General features: G+C 36.7%; 1 protein-coding gene across 2 annotated transcripts in view; it reads left to right on the plus strand.

The window, feature by feature from the left end:
• rpgrip1l (RPGRIP1 like) overlaps positions 1-23,472 on the plus strand; it is a 107,092-nt gene that overhangs the window by 42,766 nt on the left and 40,854 nt on the right. For both annotated transcript variants that reach the window (XM_078400379.1, XM_078400380.1), the window contains 9 exons: positions 2,201-2,307; positions 2,574-2,624; positions 3,987-4,166; positions 8,415-8,532; positions 10,674-11,123; positions 15,396-15,547; positions 17,332-17,680; positions 17,828-18,024; positions 21,242-21,331. In XM_078400379.1, coding sequence (XP_078256505.1) covers positions 2,201-2,307; positions 2,574-2,624; positions 3,987-4,166; positions 8,415-8,532; positions 10,674-11,123; positions 15,396-15,547; positions 17,332-17,680; positions 17,828-18,024; positions 21,242-21,331 — 1,694 coding nt within the window. The remainder of the gene's footprint in view (positions 1-2,200; positions 2,308-2,573; positions 2,625-3,986; positions 4,167-8,414; positions 8,533-10,673; positions 11,124-15,395; positions 15,548-17,331; positions 17,681-17,827; positions 18,025-21,241; positions 21,332-23,472) is intronic.

The following is a 23,472-nucleotide window of genomic DNA, read 5'->3' on the forward strand; positions in this document are numbered from 1 at the left end:
ACGTCCCTATAAGATCCCCTCTCATCCTTCTAAACTCCAGTGAATACAAGCCCAGTCTTTCCAATCTTTCCTCATATGACAGTCCCGCCATCCCGGGGATTAACCTTGTGAACCTACACTGCACTGCCTCAATAGCAAGGATGTCCTTCCTCAAATTAGGAGACCAAAATTGCACATAATACTCCAGATGTGGTCTCACCAGGGCCCTGTACAACTGCAGAAGGACCTCTTTAACTCCTATACTCAAATCCTCTTGTTATGAAGACCAACATGCCATTAGTTTTCTTCACTGCCTGCTGTACCTGCACGCTTAGATTAAACTGCATGATGTCCCAGGCCTACTGCACTATAGTATAGCTTGCTACAGAAATTCACATTTTTATGGGCAGTAGAATTTGTAGGATGACACGATAGGATGTAAAATACCAAACAGCCAGTTTGTTTTCCAAAATGGCCTTTGCAACACAGAATTCCACAACTTTGGTGTGTTTAAGTCTTAATAGAAGGGATTAAAGTGGTTTATGAAATAAGCATCTGTAACATGTTAGATCATTCAAGAAGAGCACTGTCAGCAACATAATACCCTGAAGTTGTATCATGTTTTTAATTGTATGTGTCTGCACAGAATAATTATGATATATTATTCTTTAAATAAAAAAGTCTGTACAAGCAATAGGTACAAAGCTAAAATGCAGACTCCACAAAAATCGTACAAGATAGAAATGATAGTTTTATTAACACATATATTTATCTTTGTCTATAATTACAGAGTTTAAATGTTTGATTATTTGAGCAGAGTAAATAATAGCAGGTACAATATATTTAATAGGTCATCAACTTGAAAGGTTAACTCCATTTCTCTTTGCACTCATTCTGCCTGACATATTGAGTAATTTCTGTTTTTATTTCTGTTTTGCAGCATCTGTAGTTTTTTTGCGTTTTGATTACAAAATGTTAACTTGATATACAATTATGTTCCAGTGTATTTATTTTTATGAACACATTTAGCAGTTCTTGAAATTATATTAGATTTTATTATTGCCGATGTGTATTCATGTGCGGTAGTCTCCTGCAGATAAAACTCTGTGTTATTTCAATAATCTATGGAGATTAAATTGATGTTTATGTACATATGTAAGGAACCCAATGCTATTTTTGGCAGCCACATTCATATTAGAATAAGTCTTATGAATATCCAAATGCCTATAAAAAGGCTTGAGATTTGATCTGGGCCCATGTATTTTTCTGATGGACTCTTGTACAGAGTAGGTTTCCTTCCAAATTGTGCCATTTTGGTTCATTTTATGGCAGTAAATCAGATATAATGGTAAGTTTCTGCCTGGAATATCTATTCCATCTATTATTGACAAGTTGAATCAGACCGTAAAGATCAGAACAATTAATCTAAAAATATGATTTTTAAATCATTTTTGCTAAACTATCTTTTTTTTGGAAAGAATTGTCCCTAATTAACTGAATAAGAATCAAAATTTTGAACCAACCCATGTTCCCTTCAGTTGAAAATGAGGCAGAGCATACAAAGAGTAGGTGATCCAATATCAACCATGTTGTGCCTGCACTTAAATCATATGAAACAACGACATTTTGTGATTATTACATCATTTAAGAAAACAGTATATCAAGATTACTCTTATACCATTTTGCAACTTTTCAAAGAGTTTCTTTAAAACGTTCGGGTGGAAGATGCTTATCCCTTAAAATCACTATTATTATTTGCAGTGTCTGAGAAAATGTAATTGCTTATCTTAACACCTGAAGAAATGCTATAAAATTATTGGGAGGGTAATATTTTCCTGCTTCACTTGTAACAAATTTATAAATCTGCACCCAAAGAGCAGGTTTACCATTTTGTTACATAGAAACAAAGAAAATAGGTGCAGGAGTAGGCCATTCGGCCCACCGAGCCAGCACCGCTATTCAATATGATCATGACTGATCAAACAGAATCAGTACCCTGTTCCTGCTTTCTCCCCGTGTCCCTTGATTCTGCTAACCCTAAGAGTTATATGCGGTACGCAGCGGAAATTTCCCCCCAGCATTTCAAAAGGAATTGTGGTCAGTATTTGAGATTCTGCATGCTTAATTTCCTTTACCACTAGCATGATTACATTTTATTTTAACGCATTGTTGTCTGGGTTTACTTTTGTGTTGTTTCCATTTATTCTTCAACGAATGTTAGCGCAAAATGAACGACTCTCCCTGGAGAACAAAGAACTCCAGTTGCACTATCTGGAACACAAGCAACAGTTGGATGAACTAAAAGATCGCATGATGTTTTTCACCAAAGTAAGATGCTTACCTACCTGAACTCAATTTATATCTGCTAGAATGTGACAGTGGAATGCTTGAAATGTTTTATGCATGTCATAAGTATACTAGTTTTATGCATCATAAAGCCTCAAAAAAGAGAATGTAAAAATGTGATACTTTATTTATTCATGATATTCAAGCCAAATGTCATATTAGGTGAGAATCTACTATGTCATTTTCAGTTATGCCTGTATTATTCATTTCCATTTAATAAGGCCTTTTATTGACTATTTTAATTTCAGGAGAGTGATATTGATGTGGCTGAACTTAGTGAAGCACTTATGCTCATAAAGGTACTGTAAAGAAGTTGATCCCTTTTCCAATTCATGTCTGCTCTGTGGTCTAATAACAATCTGACCCTTATATGCCCTGATTGCAGTGACTAGTATTTCAAGAGGCTAATTCATTTGTGATTTTCAAGTGCCAATTGCAGCCCAAATAAACAAAAACCTCAAAAGGAGAAGGGAAAATTTGTCAGAGAGGAGCAATATTTAGTTTATTTTGACTTTGTTGATAAAGATTAATTAGAGCATTTTCAGAAGTTCTGCATATATTTATATTTGTACTGTTGAGAGTGGTTGTTCACGATTAAAGCACTGCAATCTTTTTGGAATCTGAAGGTCAGATCAGAATTATAAGGTAATAGGACAGTGTAGCAAATGAACAGGCCCTTTAGCCCATAATAACTGTGCTGAGCATGATGCTAAGTTAAACTAATCAACTCTACCTGAGTGATCCATATCTCTCAGTTTCCTGCATCCCCATGTGCCTATCTGAAAGCCTCTTGAATGCCACAATCATAAAAGCTGCCAACATCATTCCTGGCAACACGTTCCTGGCAACCGCCATTCTCTGTGTAAAAAATCCTTGTCCTGCACATCTCCTTTAACCTTTGCTCCTCTCACTTTGCCCCTCTTGCTCATATGCAAGTTTACTTGTCACTTTCATTTTCTTAATCATCCTACCCTGATCTCCCTGTACTGCCAAGCACATTTGGTGAAGCTCAACATAAACTTGAGGAACAACATCTCAACCTTTTAGATGCATGTTTTACAGTCTTTCCAAATGAGTTCAGCAATCGCAGAATATAACAATTCCCTATCCTCAAACAGAGCCTCAACATAACATCGACTATTGCTTTGTTTCCACAGATGCTACTTGCCCCAGCAGTTGTTATTTTTTCTCTAGATTCCAACATCTGCATTCTCTTGTGCCTCCCCTATACCAATTACCTCTTTTTTTTCGGCTAGTAATACTGATACAGCAATTCCTCTTGATATCCTTTGTTTACTAGCTTAACCGATTTTAACACCATTATGCTCATTAATTCGTTGGTCATTAAATCCATCTTGCCTTCCTTTTTATCACTGACACCTTTTTGCACCTGTCCCTTTTTGTGTGAACCTACTTCCTTAAACATATTTAATCTCCATTTTTGATATAAGAGCTTCATCGTGGAATGTAATTTCTTTCTCTGGATATGCACACTTACCTGTTGAGCATTCTGTTCATTTCAGATTTTCAGCTTCTACATTTTGATTTTTTTTCACTAATTTCCACTTGACCATTAAAATTGTAGTTGATTTTGGTTGTAACGAGTCGAACAAAGCTGCCTAGAAGGGATGATGCGTCATGTACTTTTATCTATGTTATAGGTTCGTAAGCATCAGGAAAATGGAAATCTTGAATTTCTGGAGAAGGTGGAGGAAAGCATTAGTAAGAATTCCGAGATCTCCATACGGGAGCTTCAGGCCACGCATGCAGAGACCGTTCAGGAACTTGAAAAGACAAGAAACCTGCTATTTATGCAGTACAAGATTAATAAAGACTATCAGGTAGTTTTCTACATTAAAAAGATAGAGCAAATATTTCAGACATAATACCACTTTTATTACATGGTGCAAATGAAGAATGCCATGAAGAAATTACCTATGAGGCTGGAAACATGAATGGAAATATTAATACAATATTTGGCACATGCTCTAAGTCATTTATCCCTCAGCATTATCATCAGCTTGTTGACATTTTCTTCCCCATGAGTGCATTGACATATTTTCCATATTAAATGTGCGACATAGTCAGAAATTATTGTTGATTAGGTGTGCCACATGTGGATTAAAGTTTAATTTTAGATTAAAGATTAAATTTTAAATGCACAATGAGAGACAATTTTAAATACCTGATTTCACGAGAACAATTTTTTTGATGCTGAATACAGCAATATCAGAGTGTCAGCTTTTTTTGTGATAGTAACTTGAACAGACCAACAGATCCTGATTACAACGCTAACATTTTATGAATAAATAGGTAGTTAGTTTAGTTTAGAGACACAGCGCGGAAACAGGACCTTTGGCCCACCAAGTCTGCACCGACCAGCCATCCCCGCACATTAACACTATCCTACACACACTGGAGACAATTTACACATTCACCAAGCAAATTAACCTACATACCTGTACCTCTTTGGGGTGTGGGAGGAAACCGAAGATCTTGGAGAAAACCCATGCGGTCATGGGGAGAACGTACAAACTCTGTACAGACAGCAGCCATAGTCGGGATCGAACCCGGGTCTCCGGCACTGAAAGTGCTGTAAGGCAACAACTCTACTGCTGCGCCACCCTGCCGCCCTAGTTACAAAAAAATTCTAATTTGTTTAATACACTCAAGACATGCCGTGGCCCATAAAGGTAACTATCCTGTTGACCTTTACTATCAAGTCCTGAACCACTTTTGAATTCAAAATGCCACTTTCCCTTGGATTTCTTTGATTTTTACTTTCTTGATCACATTGATCCCATGGATTTACTTTACTAATTCTTGATACTCTCTAAGACTTGTCTTAGAAAGATCTTTGGATAAAGCAAAAATAAAAGCAAGTAGCATAAAGGTTCATGAAACAATTGTAGGAATATTTTTAAATTACACTTAAATGCCTGTGGACATTTTAAAAGGCATTCCCCATGCAAGCCAAGTTGACATCCCCCTTGCTGGCTTTCTGTGCATATGTTGGGGACTCAGAATCCAGTGCATGTTGAGGCCAGAAAATAGTACATCATCCTCTGCCACTGCAGTTTTCAAATACAGTTTAAACAATCTTAGGTAGACACAAAATGCTGGAGTAACTCAGCGGGTCAGGCAGCATATCTGGAGAGAAGGAATGGGTGACGTTTCGGGTCGACACCCCAAACGTCACTCATTCCTTCTCTCCAGAGATGCTGCCTGACCCGCTGAGTTACTCCTGCATTTTGTGTCTACCTTCGATTTAAACCAGCATCTGCAGTTTTCTTTCCTTCCTAAACAATCTTACACTTGATCACAAAGTGAGTGAGGCCTAAGATCAGCAAGAAATTCTCTTGGAAGTAATTTTGAGCAAATTTCTCATCTATTTTTCATGTAGTAAGAAGTGAAAATCAGTCACGAGATGTGACTTTGTTTCGGATTTTTACGATTGAGCCACTTTCTAAATTCCCAAGTACAAATCTTCAGAATGTAAACATGTTAAATGATTTGTCGGGAATTGTATCTTGTTTATTAATTCTGAGGAACAACATTTTTGCAAGCGAATGAATTAAAATATCATAATAGATGTAGACCATAAGCAAGTAAAATGCAGTTTTATTCACTCTAAATTCCAATCTTGTGAAAAAGGATAGCAGAGTAAGCTACTAAAAAAAACTATTTTCTGTCAAGCCATTCTATTTTTCTTCATTCGCAGATGTAATAAACTTGAAGGGAGGCTCTAGAAGTGTGACTGCCACGTATTGTGAATGTGGAAATAATTAGACAAGTGGCAATTTGAATATTTAGAAGATGCTTAAATATGTTGCCAATTTGATACATTTACAAATTTATGAAAAGTAGATTGGACGACTTCTGTCAATTCATGAGGCAGAAAATCAATGTTAGCTTTTGTGTAATTCGTAATGTAGCTATATTTTTAAACAGAGAAAGGAGTCTTTAAGTAAACCCAAACTTGCTATTCTCACTGGGGATTCTTTTTAAAGAAAGCAATTAAGAGAAAGTAGGGGAACATTAAAATATGAGTAGCAACAGTTGCTCTAATAATAAAAAAAATGTTTTCTTGTAATATGACTGGATGCTATCTAAAATTGCTATGAAGCAGAAAAATAAAGTAATTTAATTATATGTTTTTTTTGTAATAAGTGAGCCTATTGGTTTTCTTTTCATGCCAGGGCTTTTGAAAAGATTAAATAGACATGCTGATTCATCATGAGGCATGTTAATAGTATCATTTTACTTCTACAGTTAACTTCATCTTTAAGCCTAGTGAAAGGGAATGAAAACCATTTCAAGTTCGTAACTGGTCTTTTGATAAAATGTAATTTATTTTTGGATTCTATTTGCTCTTTACAAAATCCCATCAGATTCACTGTATTAAATATCATAGATAATATATGGTAACTGAATTCTAGCATCACTATGAAAACAAGTAATTATATATAATGCAAAAGAGGTCCTTACAGAATATAAATAATGTATATTTATATGAATAGTGGCACCAAATAATCTACAATTTTTCATAACAACTGTAATGAAGAGGTAAATGTGCATGAGAATGAATAAGAAACATAATTCAGATTTGGTAAGACAGTCCATTTAACTTGTGACCAGACAAATCAATAATTATTATTTATAAATCACTAATTCTACAGAATTGTGGCTTTACAAATGATTAAGAAATCCCTGCACATAAAACTGAAATGCCACCATGTGTGCAGCCAAGCTTAGGGTTTGATTTTATTTGTTTCTGAATTAAGCGAATGGTTTTCAAAGTATAATCTTTGTATTAAATTTATGTATGATTTTACTCTACACATCCTGAAGTGATCTAACTGATTTAAAACAACCCCACTTGAGGAAATCTGTGTATTATGTAGTGCCTCACATGGGTCTTTTAAATTCAAAGATATCCTCACCAGTCGATTTTTCTTCTCCTGTCTTGTAAACTTTCTCATTTAAACCACTCTTAAAATTTGAATGCTTCTCCGAAGCAGTTAAATTGATTTACCAGAAATTTTTAATCTCATAAACTTAATCATTGCAATGGATTTTTGCAAAATATCTATTGGAAGTATAGGCTGACGTACTATCAAATGCTGGAATTTGCATGTGAATATAAAATAAGAGTAAATTGATAGTTCCTTTCTTTATGAGCTGGAGTAGCGTATTTTGCTGTACAATGAATCAATCTTACGTTGTCGCTTTGTTAGCAAACAGCATGGAGCCTTGTATTAGCACAACTATAATAATACAGTTTTGAATCTTAATCAGAACAATCCACATTATACAAACCAGTTGAAGGTATATAAACGTAGATCTTACAGATGCAGTCTTTAAAGGGGTGATCTACAGTATTATTGCAGATACCTGGTATGTTTTCTCTGTTCCACAATACATTGGGCTTTCAAACTAAGCAGTTATTAGGGCCAATGCTTCACAATGAGCATTACAATAGAGACAGCCTTGTTATCACTGTATAACCTGTGGATATTTTCACCAGTTTGGTGCACTGAGCAAAATGACATTAGGAGACTACCAAAGATACAAAAAGCCAGTCTGTGTCCCGCATTCAGGCCTTCGTCTGAATTTCATTCAAATGTATTATTTGAAAAAAATACTAAGGAAGAAATCTCCCCCAAAAGGGCAACATTTTGTTCTTTTGCTGGGCCTGAAGCCAAGTATTGCCATCTGCCAGAGATTTATAGATTTTGATAAATACTCAAATCACTTGCCACCAGTGATTGTGATTAATTAATGAACTGTAATCATTGTATACATTTGAACTCTTTGAATTCAGTTTTCAATTAAAAGCTTAAAATAATAAATTGAATTATTTAACAAATCAAATTAAAAAACAAAGAGAATGATCTGTATTGAAGCTGAATACCGTTTCTGTTTTAAGTCACATGTGACATATTGGTAAGCACAATTGTACAGAAGCCACCATAATGTAACATTTTGACATTATTTTCTGAAATAATATTAACTTTGATTTATTTTCATAATAGTATAGTCAGAAAGTATGGAATTATCTAGTTTTCTTCTTGGACACTTATTTTTAGAATGAGGTTAACACTGTGACCAAGAAAATGGAAGATAATGATCGAGAATATGAGATGAAACTGGAACATTATGCACAACTCCTTGATGTTAGAGCTGAACGAATCAGAAAACTTGAAGGTACGTTGAAACAACTTTAAAAACAATTGTTGAAAATAATACTTTTTCATTTCAGATATAAATATTACAAACTTTTTGTGAAAATGGAAGAATATAGGTCTTGGCTTCTGGTTCCTTATTATTTTTGTATCTGAATTAACTGTTGTGCGTGTATAGTTCTCAATCTATAAAGTGCCTTCAGAAATGTTTTTGCAGCATCTATCACTATGGATGGTGTTACTGGAAAGAACTTCAAATATTTTTGCATATTGCTGAAGTAAAGTTGAGGGGCATTTCTTTCCCTCTGTTCTTTTCTGAGGGCTTTGTTCTCGCAGGCTGTAGATGGAAAGCACCTTATCTGGGCAATAGTTCCTATCTAGGCTTCCTATCCGGGCACGGGTGAAAGTAAATATGTGAGGAGGGTATATCCATTAACAAAAAAAGGGAAACGTTATGCAGCAACATCCAAGGTTAATTTTGTACAGAATAAGGCTTCTGGTCCTTCACTAGAGAAAGGCTGAGCTTCATGGTTTATCTCTGACCAGTCTTCCAGCTGAAACTATATAACACACTTTGCAGACCTATAGTCTAAATAAAGTATCCATCAGGATGTTCAAAATGTCATAAGATCTGAATTTACAAGCCAAGGGATTGAAAAGATACTTATCTATTCATGAAATGGTTTTTCTTACAAGTAAAAATAATAATGTTATATAAAAAAGGAACATTTGAGGATTGGAGTCGTGGCATTCCATTTAGTAGCATGGAAGTAGCTCAAGACAATGGCTAATTATTAGATACTGGTTTCACAAGCATCAAAATTAAACAGCGTACCACAGTAGGAGCACTAATACTCGCTATTAGATTTAATGTTTGATACCAAGGGAATTACAGAGTTTAGATGATATAAACTATCAATCTACTGCATTAGGCTTTTTTTGATGTTCACAAAGATTCCACAATTGTCTGTTTTTAGACCACCTGTAGGCTCTACTATTTTTCAATTAAGAAATCTGGGTGAATTGCAGGATACATCCAAGACAGAAAAAAAAGAATGTAGGTGATTTATATGTGATTTACAACAGTACGACAAAATCAGCAGCCTGCTTTAATCTATGTGCCATTGTTGGTTGTAAAATCGTGGACATTTAAGCCATGGCCTAGAAAGTAAAAATATAAATTGGCATTGTGCAGTGCCCTAGATTTGCTGCTTAAAGAAACAGCTTACATGAAGAAATATTGATTGAAAGCAAGAAAATTATGTTCATGAAGGGATAGTTGTAGATAACCATAAACCGAGCACCATGTTTGAAGATACAAAAATATTTATGTACATATATATATATATAGTAAATATATATGGCAAATTCTTCGTTCTTCTCCGACTGTAAGATAAACGAGGAATTGCGGCTTTTAAACTTGCATTAAATCTGCGTGTTTTCTGGTGATTTACGCCCACATGTCTAATATATGCAAAAAGAATTTCACTGTGCAGTTGCATATGTGAGAAACAAAGCACTATTGACTACTTTCCTTTTCTACAGGAAAGGACAATGCTTTGTTTCTGCCTATGTTTGAATGGGGGAAACTTACTCTACTCGTAAAAGTGTAAACAAATGTATAAAGAATTTACTGAAAGTTTTGTTGAAAATAAAAGAAAATCATCTTCCAATAGGGAAATTCATGTTTGTTACTTCTATAACAGAAGGTTCATTTCAAGTGGTTAGGCTAATATTTTGTATTTTTTTACATAATATTAACGGAATCTTTTAAATTTCTACTTTTGCTCAAATAATCAATGATTTTTCTGCTCCAGCATTTTGGGTGCGTTATGGGTTAATCACCTTTTCAAAAGCAAGATCATTCGCAAACACCCTTCTGTGTAATTTCCTCTTGGAAGTTTTAATTAAGATGTCTTAAAAAGCCTTTGGTATGCAGTGTTTCATCTGATTTCTCTCAGAATAAATGTCAAGTTGTAATCCTTGTATGCCGAGTAGCTCATATTCCAGCAATCTGCAGAGGTATTTTCAATCTTCTGTGCTGAAGAACTTGTTAAAAATATGATAACTATAGTGTGGATGTTCTATATCATCTGTTTGCCATGGAGAAAATTGCATTACTGAAAAATATGAAATATTTGCATGCATTTTCATCTTTTTCAGCCCAACTCAAAGACATAGCCTATGGCACCAAACAATTCAAATTCAAACCAGAAACAACAACCGATGATGATGATGAACTTGATGTAACTATCCATTTAGAGCGTGGAGAAAACTTATTTGAGATCCATATCAGCAAAGTGATCTTCTCTCCTGAAGCCATTAAGGTTTTTGGTGAGCAAGAACCTGCCACTTTCTGCACCTATGCATTCTATGATTTTGAACTCCAGTCTACTCCTGTGAAACTAGGGCTGCAGCCAGTGTTTGATTTCACATCTCAATATGTTGTCCGAGTGGACGATTTCTTCCTGCAGTATTTGCAGAAACGCACAGTCAAACTAGAGGTACAGCTCGCGTATGGCACAGACTATGAAACCATTGCAGCATGCCAGTTACGAATGCATGACATCCTGGAACAGAATGGGAGAATTTTTGGCACAGCATTTTTGGTTGGTAAGTAAAATGCACAGTAAAACTGAATGCCTTATATTTTTACAAGTCTTCACATATTACTGAAAGTTTCCATTTTCTCTCTAAATATTTTATACAGTCTGTGCTAATTACATTAAACTTAAGCATTTAATCTTAATCAGGATACGGACCATTATATTAAATTGAAAGAAAATAAAGTGTTAACTTGGGAGGCACAGTAGTTCAACTGGTAGAGACTGCCTCACAGCTTCAGAGACCTGGATATGATCCTAACCTCAGGTACTATCTGTGTGAAGTTTACACGTTCTCCTGGTGATTTCATGGGGTTCCTTCTACATCTCAAAGACGTGCTTGTTTGCAGGTTAATTGTAGATTAATAATCCCTAGTGTGCAGGGATTGGATGCAAAGACAGAACTAGTGCGAACGGGTGATCGATAGTCAGCGTGGACTCGGTGGGCCGAAGGGCCATTTTACACGCCCTATCTCAAATCCAACCCAAATTTACAATCCCTCTCTTACTGTGGCTTATCTTCATTGCAAATGTTTGCATACCTGCAAGGCTTTGAGCATGGACTTTCACGTGATGTCACAGCTCATGCTGATTTTAAAATCCTTCATATGTTGTGTATGTTACTTATGATGGGCGGTGGGAAATCAAAGCAAAGCAACAGATAGTAATTGCATGGATATGTTGCGCCCAATACATTTTTAATATCATTTATCAATAAAAATGACAGAGCCTTTCAAATCATGGTCTATGAAGCATTTAAAATATGTATTAGCTTTGAGAAATCTTGATAGTCTAGAATCATATCATATCATATATATACAGCCGGAAACAGGCCTTTTCGGCCCACCAAGTCCGTGCCGCCCAGCGATCCCCGTACATTAACACTATCCTACACCCACTAGGGACAATATTTACATTTACCCAGCCAATTAACCTACATACCTGTACGTCTTTGGAGTGTGGGAGGAAACCGAAGATCTCGGAGAAAACCCACGCAGGTCACGGGGAGAACGTACAAACTCCTTACAGTGCAGCACCCGTAGTCAGGATCGAACCTGAGTCTCCGGCGCTGCATTCGCTGTAAAGCAGCAACTCTACCGCTGCGCTACCGTGCCGCCCATACTTTTAATGATTTATCAGTCAGCATATCTGACAACTCAGGTCAAAGTCTAAATGGGAAGACAGCACATAAATGAAAATTAATAGCTTTGATCAAACTTATTTTTTTGACAACTAATGCCCAAATGATGTTAGCAATAGTTTGTTAGCTTAAATTACTATAGTGAGTCCATGAAAACTAAACATTGTAAAATTAAGTAAAATTACCTTTTTCATTTGTGTGACATGCCAAAATATATTACAGGGGATTAATATGTTTTATATCAGCAAAATAGAATTCATATTACAAAATAAAAACTTAATTCGCTGCCAAAGAAAAGCAAACATAGATCATGTGTTTTTTTCCTTCATTTTTTTCTCTGTGCCCTTGTTTTAACCACTGGGAAATAACAAGCAGTTCGTCTTTTCATTTTATAATTTTGGCACATGTAGTTCCAAATTTCTGTATGATTGCTTCAAGTTGCACCAAAAAAGCTTGTTTATCAGTAGATGTTTAGAAGTTTTTATATAAACCTAATGAACATTATGGATTTGATATAACCTTATACAGAAAATATGTTTCTTATTCGGTCATTGCAGATGGAAGCAATCTTTGTGACAGTAATGCAGTGGAACCATTTTTTAATAAAAATCCTCAAATATTAACTCTTCACAACACTTTTTCAATTTTCCCATGCAAGCAAAAGTTCATTCATGACAAAATCCTTTCATACCTCACTCTAGGTGTGTTTAGCACGGCAAGAAATTGGCCATATTTTTCTTACTTTCCCAATTAAGACACTGGTGGACTTAATCCACATTTACCTATGTTCCAATTACACGTCTAAATAATCCCATTGTCTCACATACATGTTTAACCTCAGCATGTTGACACTGGAGATATCAGATCACAGAACAGTACAGCACAGGAATAAGTCCTTTGGCCCACAATGTCCACACTGAACATGATACCAAGTTCAGTTAATTGCGATCCATCTCCTTGCTCATTTCTGTTGAAGTCTGTTATGTTATGTTTAATGCCAATGAGTGCAGAGGGGCTATCATACAGTACTCGTCAGATTGGATCCCACAGTAGGACATTGACAAGGGCCATAGTCTCCTGCCTTAAATTACTCTGAGACCTTTGACAGTAGTCAAAGTTGAGGATGAAGTTTGCTCACTAATCTTAGTCATTTGTAAATACCTTAACAGGCAGACTCTTTAACATTATTAATATTAAAGTAAATCATGTCAAATTTAGAAAAGTAATGTTAATTAGACACATAGAAGAAACAAATAATTAAGAGTCATAATGTAAAACAAAATATTTTTTCAGGAACTATTTCCTGTTCAGCTCTTAGATATTTGCCTTACAATCCCCTTTGAAATCAATGCCAGGTTTCTCTTGGCAGGAACTGAATGGCATGGGTCTTGCCATAATAGTCCATGTGAAGTCCAGCCACAGAGTGAACTTGGATTTGGTTCTCCAATTCACAGCACGCGCGTGAAAGTCCAGGAATTATTTCACTTTCAATTGCTGAATGCCATCACTTTCATTTGGAAACATTGGGAAAAGTCAAAACTGACTGAGTGTTTGAACTTCTTGGTATCGAAAGGAACTGTCATATGGCCAGATGCTGTGTATTATTCTGTTTTCTTGTTGACTGTGATCAACAATCGCAGAACCAAATCCACACATATCCTTTGCTATAGATTGATTTCTCCATTCGGGAGGCACGTAATCAAGATGAAAAAGTGATCACCACTTATTTTCACAATTGCACAGCCAATTGGTGAATGGGATGTTACTGACTGGCAGTGGCATGCACCTCTAAATTGATTATATCATGGTGCGTGAACATTGATTGGGGTTTCAGTCAGCAAGTACAGACTATATTATCCGTACTTTAAGTATAATGAAGGATATTCTTCCCGTAGGACAGTGAAATATCAGCATGGTATTTTGGTCGTAGAAACCTAAAGCAGGTGGTGTCCAGATGGATCATCTTTAACCCAGTTAGTACTTTCCTGCCTCCGTACAAAGTTGATGTAATGGGTTAAGAACGTAAGAACTTGAAAGCAAAAGATAGCCATCTGGCCTTTCAAGCTTTCTCTGCGCTCCTCAAGATCGCGGCTGATCGTTAGTGTGCAGTACACCTTCGTTTCCCTTGATATCCAGAAATTTATCCATGTCTGTTGGAGAAAACTTGGTAATCCCTCCAGGATCGAGAATTCCAAAGACTCACCAGCGTCTGAGTGAAGAAGCCTCTCCTGATTTTAGGCTTAAATGGCCTGCCTTTTTGTCAAATGGGAGGGCATTTAAGAAGTTAGATGATTGATATCATACCGAACCATTAACAAATCTTTTTAAGCAATTAGCTTAGGCGCATAGCTTCTAGAAATCTATTCATTTCAATAGATTAATTTGAGTTGTCTTTGTGACTGTACTGATACCATGCGACCATTTCTTGCAAAATGAATATGTCAAACAGGTAGCAGGGCCTTTTATACAATAGATGCTGAGTATGAAAGAGAACTTTATACTTTGTAGCTGGAATACAGCAATTCAAAAATGAGTTTTGTGGTGTTTCTATTCATTAATTTAATCGGCAGTAGATTTAAACACATTTTAATTGTTTTTTCAGTTCTCACTGAGCAAAAGCAGTTTCCATGATATTTAATAAAAACATTGCATTGTGCAAAATGCTTTGGTCACACGGAAAGAAACACATTTCACAAATTTTTCAAACAGTTGACTCACAAATGACCAGATGATTCTTGATTAATAAGTTATTTAGATTTTTGGAAAAATTGATGTGATATTACGAGGATATTTATCTCGTAAATTTTCTTTACGAGGTAAAGGAAATCATTACATCAAGCAAACTGTAATGAATCAGTAATTTTCGATAATTATGGTTCACTTGATTTTATTCTGCATCATTTTAGTTTTTATCAAAACAAAATAATGCAGTTTATTGATACCATGGGTAAAAAATTATTCATGGCAAAGACTCAAGAAATAGTGAAATCAAAATTCAATATTTATACTTTTGAAGGGCCTATCTGTTGGTAAGTAGGTCATCTTCTTGCATTATCCTGGTCGTAATTTTATTCAGTGTACAATATTATTGAGTCTATGCTGCCCTGCATGCATTACTTACATTATTAGTTTTGAATCCAGGTGTCGGAGGAGATTCTGAAAAATATGGAACAGTTGAATATTGGTTCCGACTACGTGTAGCAATGGCTCAGGCCATTCGGCTTTATAAGGAACGTGCAAAGGCCTTAGGATATATAACTTCCAGTAATCTAGCAATCAATCAGACACAACAGGTAAATATCATCGATTTTGGTAGATATAAATCTGGAAGATTTGGGGGAAAAACCATGCTCTGTTGAAAAAAAAAATCTGTTTCAAATGAATGTGGAGATTTTTCATCCATGCTTAAATTATGATGGAAATGTAATAGGTTTATATTATGATGCTGTATTTGTGTGACAACAAGCCTTCTCAGTAATTATACCACAAGACCTTAGCCAAACTTTGTAAGTATTCCATGATCAGACAATTGGTCTTTTGAAACTCTGCAATGGAACCACAAATTTCTGTTTCCATTTCATATTTCATTGTAGCTACACTCAAAATGGAAAATGTTCAATGTTTGTTAAATTTCAAAGTTAAATGCAGAAGCATATATTGGACAGTTCGAACCTAGTTAATTTTATCTTGGCCTTTGATCAAAGTCATCTTCCAGATTCAAATTCCAAGTCATCTGTCAAAAATCTTTCCTGGTGACTGTCCCAATAGAGTGTGTCATTCTCATTAGATCCCATTATTCAGCTGCCATTATGTTTCATTTATTTAAGAGGCTACCTATTGATGGTCCGTTCATGCATCATTTTGCTTTCACTAATTAATTGAGCTACCAATAGCATAGTTAATAGTACTGGCAACCTATTTGTTCATTGTTATTTACCCTTTTCTCAACATAACAATGCATATGCGTTCATAGGTTGGCTGCATGTGCAGTGCAATTCATTGTCTGAAATGGCATGGCCCATTTTCTTTCTAATCTTGATAGCTCATCAGTGCAATTTGCAAAGCTGCTTATTGTATTGAGCATTATGTTTGGATAACTGCTGCAATAATGATTATTCCCTTAAACTCGGCAGCAACTTGCAAGGGTTTCTTGGTAGAACCTTTGTGGCATCGAAGGACAAGAAGATCATCAGACACATGGAAACATATTAACTTTCAAAGTTCCAAAAATCAAGCATCTTCCTGATTTGAAATATAATGTTGGTCAAAATCCTGGAGTTCCATCCCAAACAGCACTGCGGGAATCTACACCATCAGATCTGCCAGAGGGATGGATGGTTAAACATAGCTGCCCATGGTCACCTTCTGAGAGTTGGGCAAAAAGTGCTTGTCCTGTCAGTAAAAGATGCCAACTACAAGTGTAAGTCAGCGGGTCAGGCAGCATCTCTGAAGAACATGGATAGGTTGACATTTCAGGTCCGAACCCTTCGAACGTTTTGGGACCATATCCATGTTCTCCAGAGATGCTGCCTGACCTGCTGTGTTACTCCAGCGATTTGTGTCCCTTTTTCCTAAACCAGCATCTGCAGTTCCTTGTTTCTATAGTCTTGTCAGTATTACCCATATCTTTTGAATGAATAAAACTATTTGTACAATCAGAGGCAGGAAAGGTGTTCGATAAAAGCAAGTAAATGCTATCATTCTCTATAATATTTATAAAGGAAACAGTTATGTTGGTAAAGTCATTGGGAATTGCAATGACAATTTAATTACATTGTTTCATCAGTGTTGTTCCTCTTACCTTTTTTTCGCTTATTGACTTGAATGTGAAAAAAATAATAGCAGTAAAGATTATGGGGAAAAAATTATATCAACCTGTTCAATAGGAAGGACACGGCAATAGGTGGAAAACCTGTTTTACACCGCTTGTGGTTTCAAAGGAGCGTAAAATTAACTGGGGTTTAAAGGCTACGTTGCTCTGAACAGTTTCCAAGAGAAAATGGCAGCCAATATTTCAGTCTTTCATAAGCCTGAGTGCAGGTCCTGTGATTAACATCTTTTTTCATTGATCCCATAGGAACAAACTACGTCTCTGGCAGATGGTAATATGAATGATCTTCACGTGATTATTAAATCTTGTGACAACCTGCAACACAAAAGGAAGGACGCCCAACCAAGCCCTTATGCTGTCTACAAATTCTTTGATTTTTCTGACCATGACACTGCTATCATTCCCAACAGCAATAATCCACAGTTTGAGGATCACATGAGATTTCATGTCCCTATGAATGCAGAGCTCGACCGGTATTTAAAGTCAGAATCATTATTCATGTACGTATTTGATGATACAGATCCTGCTGATACTTCCTGCCTGGGAAAGGCAGAAATCCCTCTTATTCTGTTATCCCACAACAAAAACATCTCTGGTAATAATTATTTTTAACTTTTCCTTTTAGAAAATGCAACTTCCTGTTGTTAATATATTTACTCCAGTTTTCTGGATCCTAATCTGAAATTGTTATGCTCACTCAATGAGTTCTCTTTGAGGTACACTCTTATTCATTTACCTCCAGGTACATTTGAACTTGCAAACACTGAAGCACAAGTCGTCGGCACCATAAATGTTGAATTAAAATGGATGATCTCGTATATGCCGCCGAATGAATCCATAGTGACAATGGATCAAGCTGAAGTGGTTCGGAAGCAAGAATCAGAAAAGTTACCAATGAGAAAGGAATGTAAAGAATCGTTATCTGATGACTCAATTTCGGTAACAACATTTTATTCACTTATAGTTTCAGGTTTGTTAATTGAGTAATTCAGTTTACTCAGGGAAGGGGGGGGGGGAGAAGTGTGAATCCAGGTGGGACATGGGGAAGAAAGAGGGAAGGGGAGGGGGGAAATAAATAATTAAAATCAAAAGGGGGGGGGGGAGGTTGCTCTTAGGTTCGTTATTAAAATTGTAGAATTTAATGTTCATACCGTTAGGTTGTAAGCTATCCAAATGGAATACGAGGTGCTATTCCAATTTGCGTGTAGCGTCACTCGGGCAATGGAGGAGGCCCAGGACAGAGAAGGTCTGCATAGGAAATGGAAGGCAAGTTAAAAAGATTAGCATCCAGGAGATCCAGCAGGCCTTGGCAGACCGAGTGCAAATGTTCAGCAAAATAGTCATCTAATTTACGCTTGGTCTCACGGAAGTAAAGGAGGCCACATTAGGAACACCGAATGCAGCAGATGAGGTTCAGCGAGATGAGGTTCAAGGAACTTTTGCCTCTGCTGGGGTTCCTGGATGGATTAATGCTCCAGGAGATCTTAATGCTGGTGCTTATTTCACAAAATGCTGGAGTAACTCAGCAGGTCAGGCAGCATCTCAGAAGAGAAGGAATGGGTGACGTTTCGGGTCGAGATCCTTCGTCAGACTGATGTCAGGGGGGCGGGACGAAGGAAGGATATAGGTGGAGACAGGAAGATAGAGGGAGAACTGGGAAGGGGGAGGGGAAGAGAGGGACAGGAACTATCTAAAGTTGGAGAAATCAATGTTCATACCGCTGGGCTGCAAGCTGCCCAAGCGAAATATGAGGTGCTGCTCCTCCAATTTCCAGTGGGCCTCACTATGGCACTGGAGGAGGCCCATGACAGAAAGGTCAGACTTCGATTTAATACCTTCGATTTGTACCAGCATCTGCAGTTATTTTCTTACACTTAATGCTGGTGCTTGTCCAACAGGGTATTTGTTGCAATGCTGACTCCTCCCTAGAACTCTATTTCTGTGTGGAATCATTTACCTGTTGTATTGGCAGAAGTCTCCCACTGCCAGCAACAGTGATATCCATAAAGAGAATCAAAGTGATTCTCTGGGATTAGTAGTAGGGTTGGGTTGCTTTATCAGTTAAAGCAACTTGGCAGCTCAATTTCCCTCCTGGGATAAAGTTCTATAATAGAAACAGAAAAATAGGTACAGGAGTAGACCATTCAGCCCTTCGAGCCAGCACCGCCATTCAATATGATCATGGCTGATCATCTAAGATCAGTACCCTGTTCCAGCTTTTTCCCCATATCCCTTGATTCCTCTAGCCCTAAGAGTTAAATCTAACTCTCTCTTGAAAACGTCCAGTGAATTGGCCTCCGCTGCCTTCTGTGGCAGAGAATTCCACAGTTACAACTCTCTGGGTGAAGAAGTATTTCCTCATCTCAGTCCTAAATGGCCTACCCCTTATTCTTAAACTATGACCCCTGGTTCTGGACTTCCCCAACATTGGGAAATTTTTTCCTGCATCTAGCCTGTCCGATCCTTTAAGAATTTTATATTTTATTAAGATCCCCTCTCGTCCTTCTAAATTCCAGTGAATACAAGCCCAGACGACCCATTCTTTCATCATATCGTATCGTATTGTTAAATCAATGACGAGGGCAGGTGGCCTCTGTCTCACTGACAATACAAGAGGGGTGAATGTTGCTCTGTCTAAGTTGAATGTTGGGAGTCCTTAGGTGGGTCAGTCTCTGCAGTGTCTCTTTTTGAATTGTCAATGACCTGATAATAAACATTTTGGAGTCATATGTTTACTATTATATAAATGGTATTTTCCATGTAAGGAGCAGAAAAAAAAATCATGTAGCTAACATAAATTATGGTATTGGTCATGGTGTGATTATTTATTTTTGTGGTGAGTTTTGAAACAGTTTCCAGCACATGGCGTAGAAGAATTGATAAGTCTAGTTCAAAACTGATGTAATAATGAAACTATCAAATCAAGCCGTTTGTAGATATAACTCGCTGCTTTTAATGGGGGTGCTGAGAAAGATTACTGTGAATTAGGTTGTTATGATCCTTTTCTCACAAAGCTCTATGTATTCATCTATGTAGGATGCCACTTAATTTTAAAATCACATTGTCCAAGATTGCATTGATTTTATCTTTCCTTCCATCAGATAAAATGGTGATAATGAAAGTAGACATTAATGAAACCCAGAATAATGGTTTTCAGATTTTTATGGGAGTATGTTCCTCACCCTAAACCTTTTCTACCAAGGGATCATTTATCTAAAGGGCTTGAACTTATGTGGTTACCAGCATGAGGTAGCAGAATTTTTCTATTGTTTTAACTGGTAGGTTATTACTAAAATTACTATAAGCTTTTAAAATCAAACTATCAATATGCATTTTTTAATATACCCCACCCCTTAACCATCACTGAGCTCCATTCAATTTGGCCCAAAAGTTGTCAAAGCTTCTGTTGATCTCACTTCAAAAACCACTTGTATTGAGATCAATCGACTGATTGAATGACAATAGACAATAGGTGCAGGAGTAGGCCATTCGGCCCTTCGAGCCAACACCACCATTCAATGTGATCATGGCTGATCATTCTCAATCAGTACCTCATTCCTGCCTTCTCCCCATACCCCCTGACTCCGCTATCCTTAAGAGCTCTATCTAGCTCTCTCTTGAATGCATTCAGAGAATTGGCCTTCACTGCCTTCTGAGGCAGAGAATTCCACAGATTTACAACTCTCTGACTGAAAAAGATTTTCCTCATCTCTGTTCCAAATGGCCTACCCTTTACTCTTAGACTGTGGCCCCTGGTTCTGGACTCCCCCAACATTGGGAACATGTTTCCTGCCTCTAACGTGTCCAATCCCTTAATAATCTTATATGTTTCGATAAGATCCCCTCTCGTCCTTCTAAATTCCAGTGTATACAAGCCTAGCCTACAATGGCAATAGGATTGCTTGAGCTGCAGCTAAAGGTATATTTTGCACACATTTCAGGTACCTTTAAATATTAGCGAGGCAGTCTCCAATATATTGCTTTTATAGTCTCTGTAAGAATGTGTCAACTGTATCATTAACAGAGATCAAGAAAAATGTAAGTTACAATAAGAACCTGGGAACTAAAATTAAGGAAATATTAAGGTAAACCAAGAAAATTTTCAGGGAAATAGATTACTAACAATCTTGTAATGTCTGATTCCTTGGCACTTTAGACATCGAAACATACAAAACAATCAACAGACTTTGATAATCTAGACGAAAGAAGAGTATCGTGGGCTGATGAAAAGCTTTCTGACAGTTTGGTAAGTGTTTACTTTATTATTAAGCCAACTGGTGCTATGGCATGTCTGCTGTTAGTTAGATTTTCCCTCACATATCTAGATTGTCAAATATTTCAGGGCAAGTCGCTGAAATTCCAAATTGATAATGTCACAATGATGGAAATGGGACAGTTGGCACTTGAATAGACAGGGAGGCCACTGTATGTCTTCCTACTCCATCAGAATTTGGAATCTTGAAACTGGCATTAAACAGACTTGAGTAGTGTAAATCGGAGTGAATGAATTCTATTAAATTTATGCTGCAGAGCCTAAATGAAGTAATGATACCCATAGTCTAAACAGTTCATTTTCAGTGCGAGAAAGATGGCTTGATGGTAATTTCATATCTCACTGACATATTTCAACACATTTCAGTGTGCGAAAGTGGTGGAGAAAATATGGGTAATCATAAATCAATCTTTCCCTCGTATAAAATAGAATAGCAACAACAAATGCAAATGGGAATATGAAATGAAATGGAACTGGAAAAGATTTAGCATCCAATCAAATTCCTTCCTCAAACCACATATTATCAACATCAACATTTTAATTTCTGTGGAGAAACCTCAACACAAATATTCATTGTGCCTCTCGAGTTGCAAAGCAAATGTAATTTCTCCACTATCTGGACTTAATTTGCTGGTCTCCAAACAATGTTTGGCACCCTGGAAACCAGAAACTATTATTTTCCTTTCTATTAAGTATGTTACCATCTACCCCTAACCTATCTTTCTAAGAGCCAATCCTGCCTCCGGCCAGATATTTATCCAGTTCCTTTTGAAGAATATTAATTAAATGTTTTTCCTGAGAGTCTCTTTCACTTGGGTTCTATGAGAAAACATTTCTTTGAATCTTTAGTCTCACTTGAGATATTAATTTTAAATCTCAGTATTCTTCTCTATGCTCACAGCTTTAGCCATGTTTATATTTAAAATGCAAGGGATCCATCAGAGCACAATTTTGGTGTCAAGAATGGAGTCCTGAACTGACTCCAGGACATTCAGAACCCTGTGAGGTCTTGCATTTATTTTGAATTATTTCCATGCATATTGTTTTCCCCTTTGTAATGTTCTTATGCTTTTAAAAAATTCATTTCTTCAAGACTTGGGCCTTACTGGAAAGACTAGCATTTATTGCCAAGCCCCAATTGTCCTTAAACAAATGGTGGCGGGTCACGTTCTTGAACTACTTCACTCCCTTTGAGTGAAGGTATTTCTACAATGATTTTGAATAGGAAATTCTCGGATCTAGACACACAGCAACAAAGGAATAGCCATGTGTTTCCAAGTCAGAATGAAATATAATTTTGGAGGGAACCTGCAGGTGGTAGTGTTCCCATTAGTCTACTCCTTGGTGAAAGAGGTAGTGGGTTGGAAGATGCTCTCAGAGTTGTCCAGGCAAATAACTTCAGTGTAATTTGTGGATTGTACACACTATAGCTCTGCTGAACTGGTACTGGAGGGAATTAATATCTTTAGATGATTGGTTCATTGGTTCTTTATTTTCACATGTACCAAGGTACAGTTAAAAAAAAAATCTGCATACAGATCAGTAAGATTATTGCCGTACATAAGTACAAATCTTGATTATGTACAGCATGCATTGAAACAGTCCACTGGGTCCATATGCCAGAGTTGCTAGTTTTTAGTGCCATTTTCAAAGTCCAAGCTGCAGCTGGCCTTAAAGGCCCATTGCAACCATGGCCTCCATCCAGATCGCCCCTCTCTTCTTACAATTTAGCCTTCATCATGCCAAATGCCTTTCAAAAATCCAATAAATTACAAACACTGGTTCCACTCATTATGGCCATTATTTGGTTCAAGAATTCTATAAATATTGGTGAAAAAGGAGATGGTTGAAATAATGTTTGGGATGTTTGATAAGTTGAAAGAAATTGAATGGATAAGCCCCTTGATCTGAATGCCAGATTGCAAAGGAAATGTGATTAAAGAAAGTGTAAGGGCTTTCCATAGTTTTGCAATTCCAGTTAGGAATGCCAGTGTTGGAAAGTGGCAAATCTTCAAGAAAGATTGCAAGGATATTCCCAGGTTCATCAGTTTAACATTGGGTGGTGGATGGAATTTAGAAATAACTATCAGAGAAAAAAATTAACAGGCATTTGG

Source organism: Rhinoraja longicauda, chromosome 6 (genome assembly GCF_053455715.1).
Source record: "Rhinoraja longicauda isolate Sanriku21f chromosome 6, sRhiLon1.1, whole genome shotgun sequence".
In the NCBI taxonomy this organism is placed as follows: domain Eukaryota; kingdom Metazoa; phylum Chordata; class Chondrichthyes; order Rajiformes; family Arhynchobatidae; genus Rhinoraja; species Rhinoraja longicauda.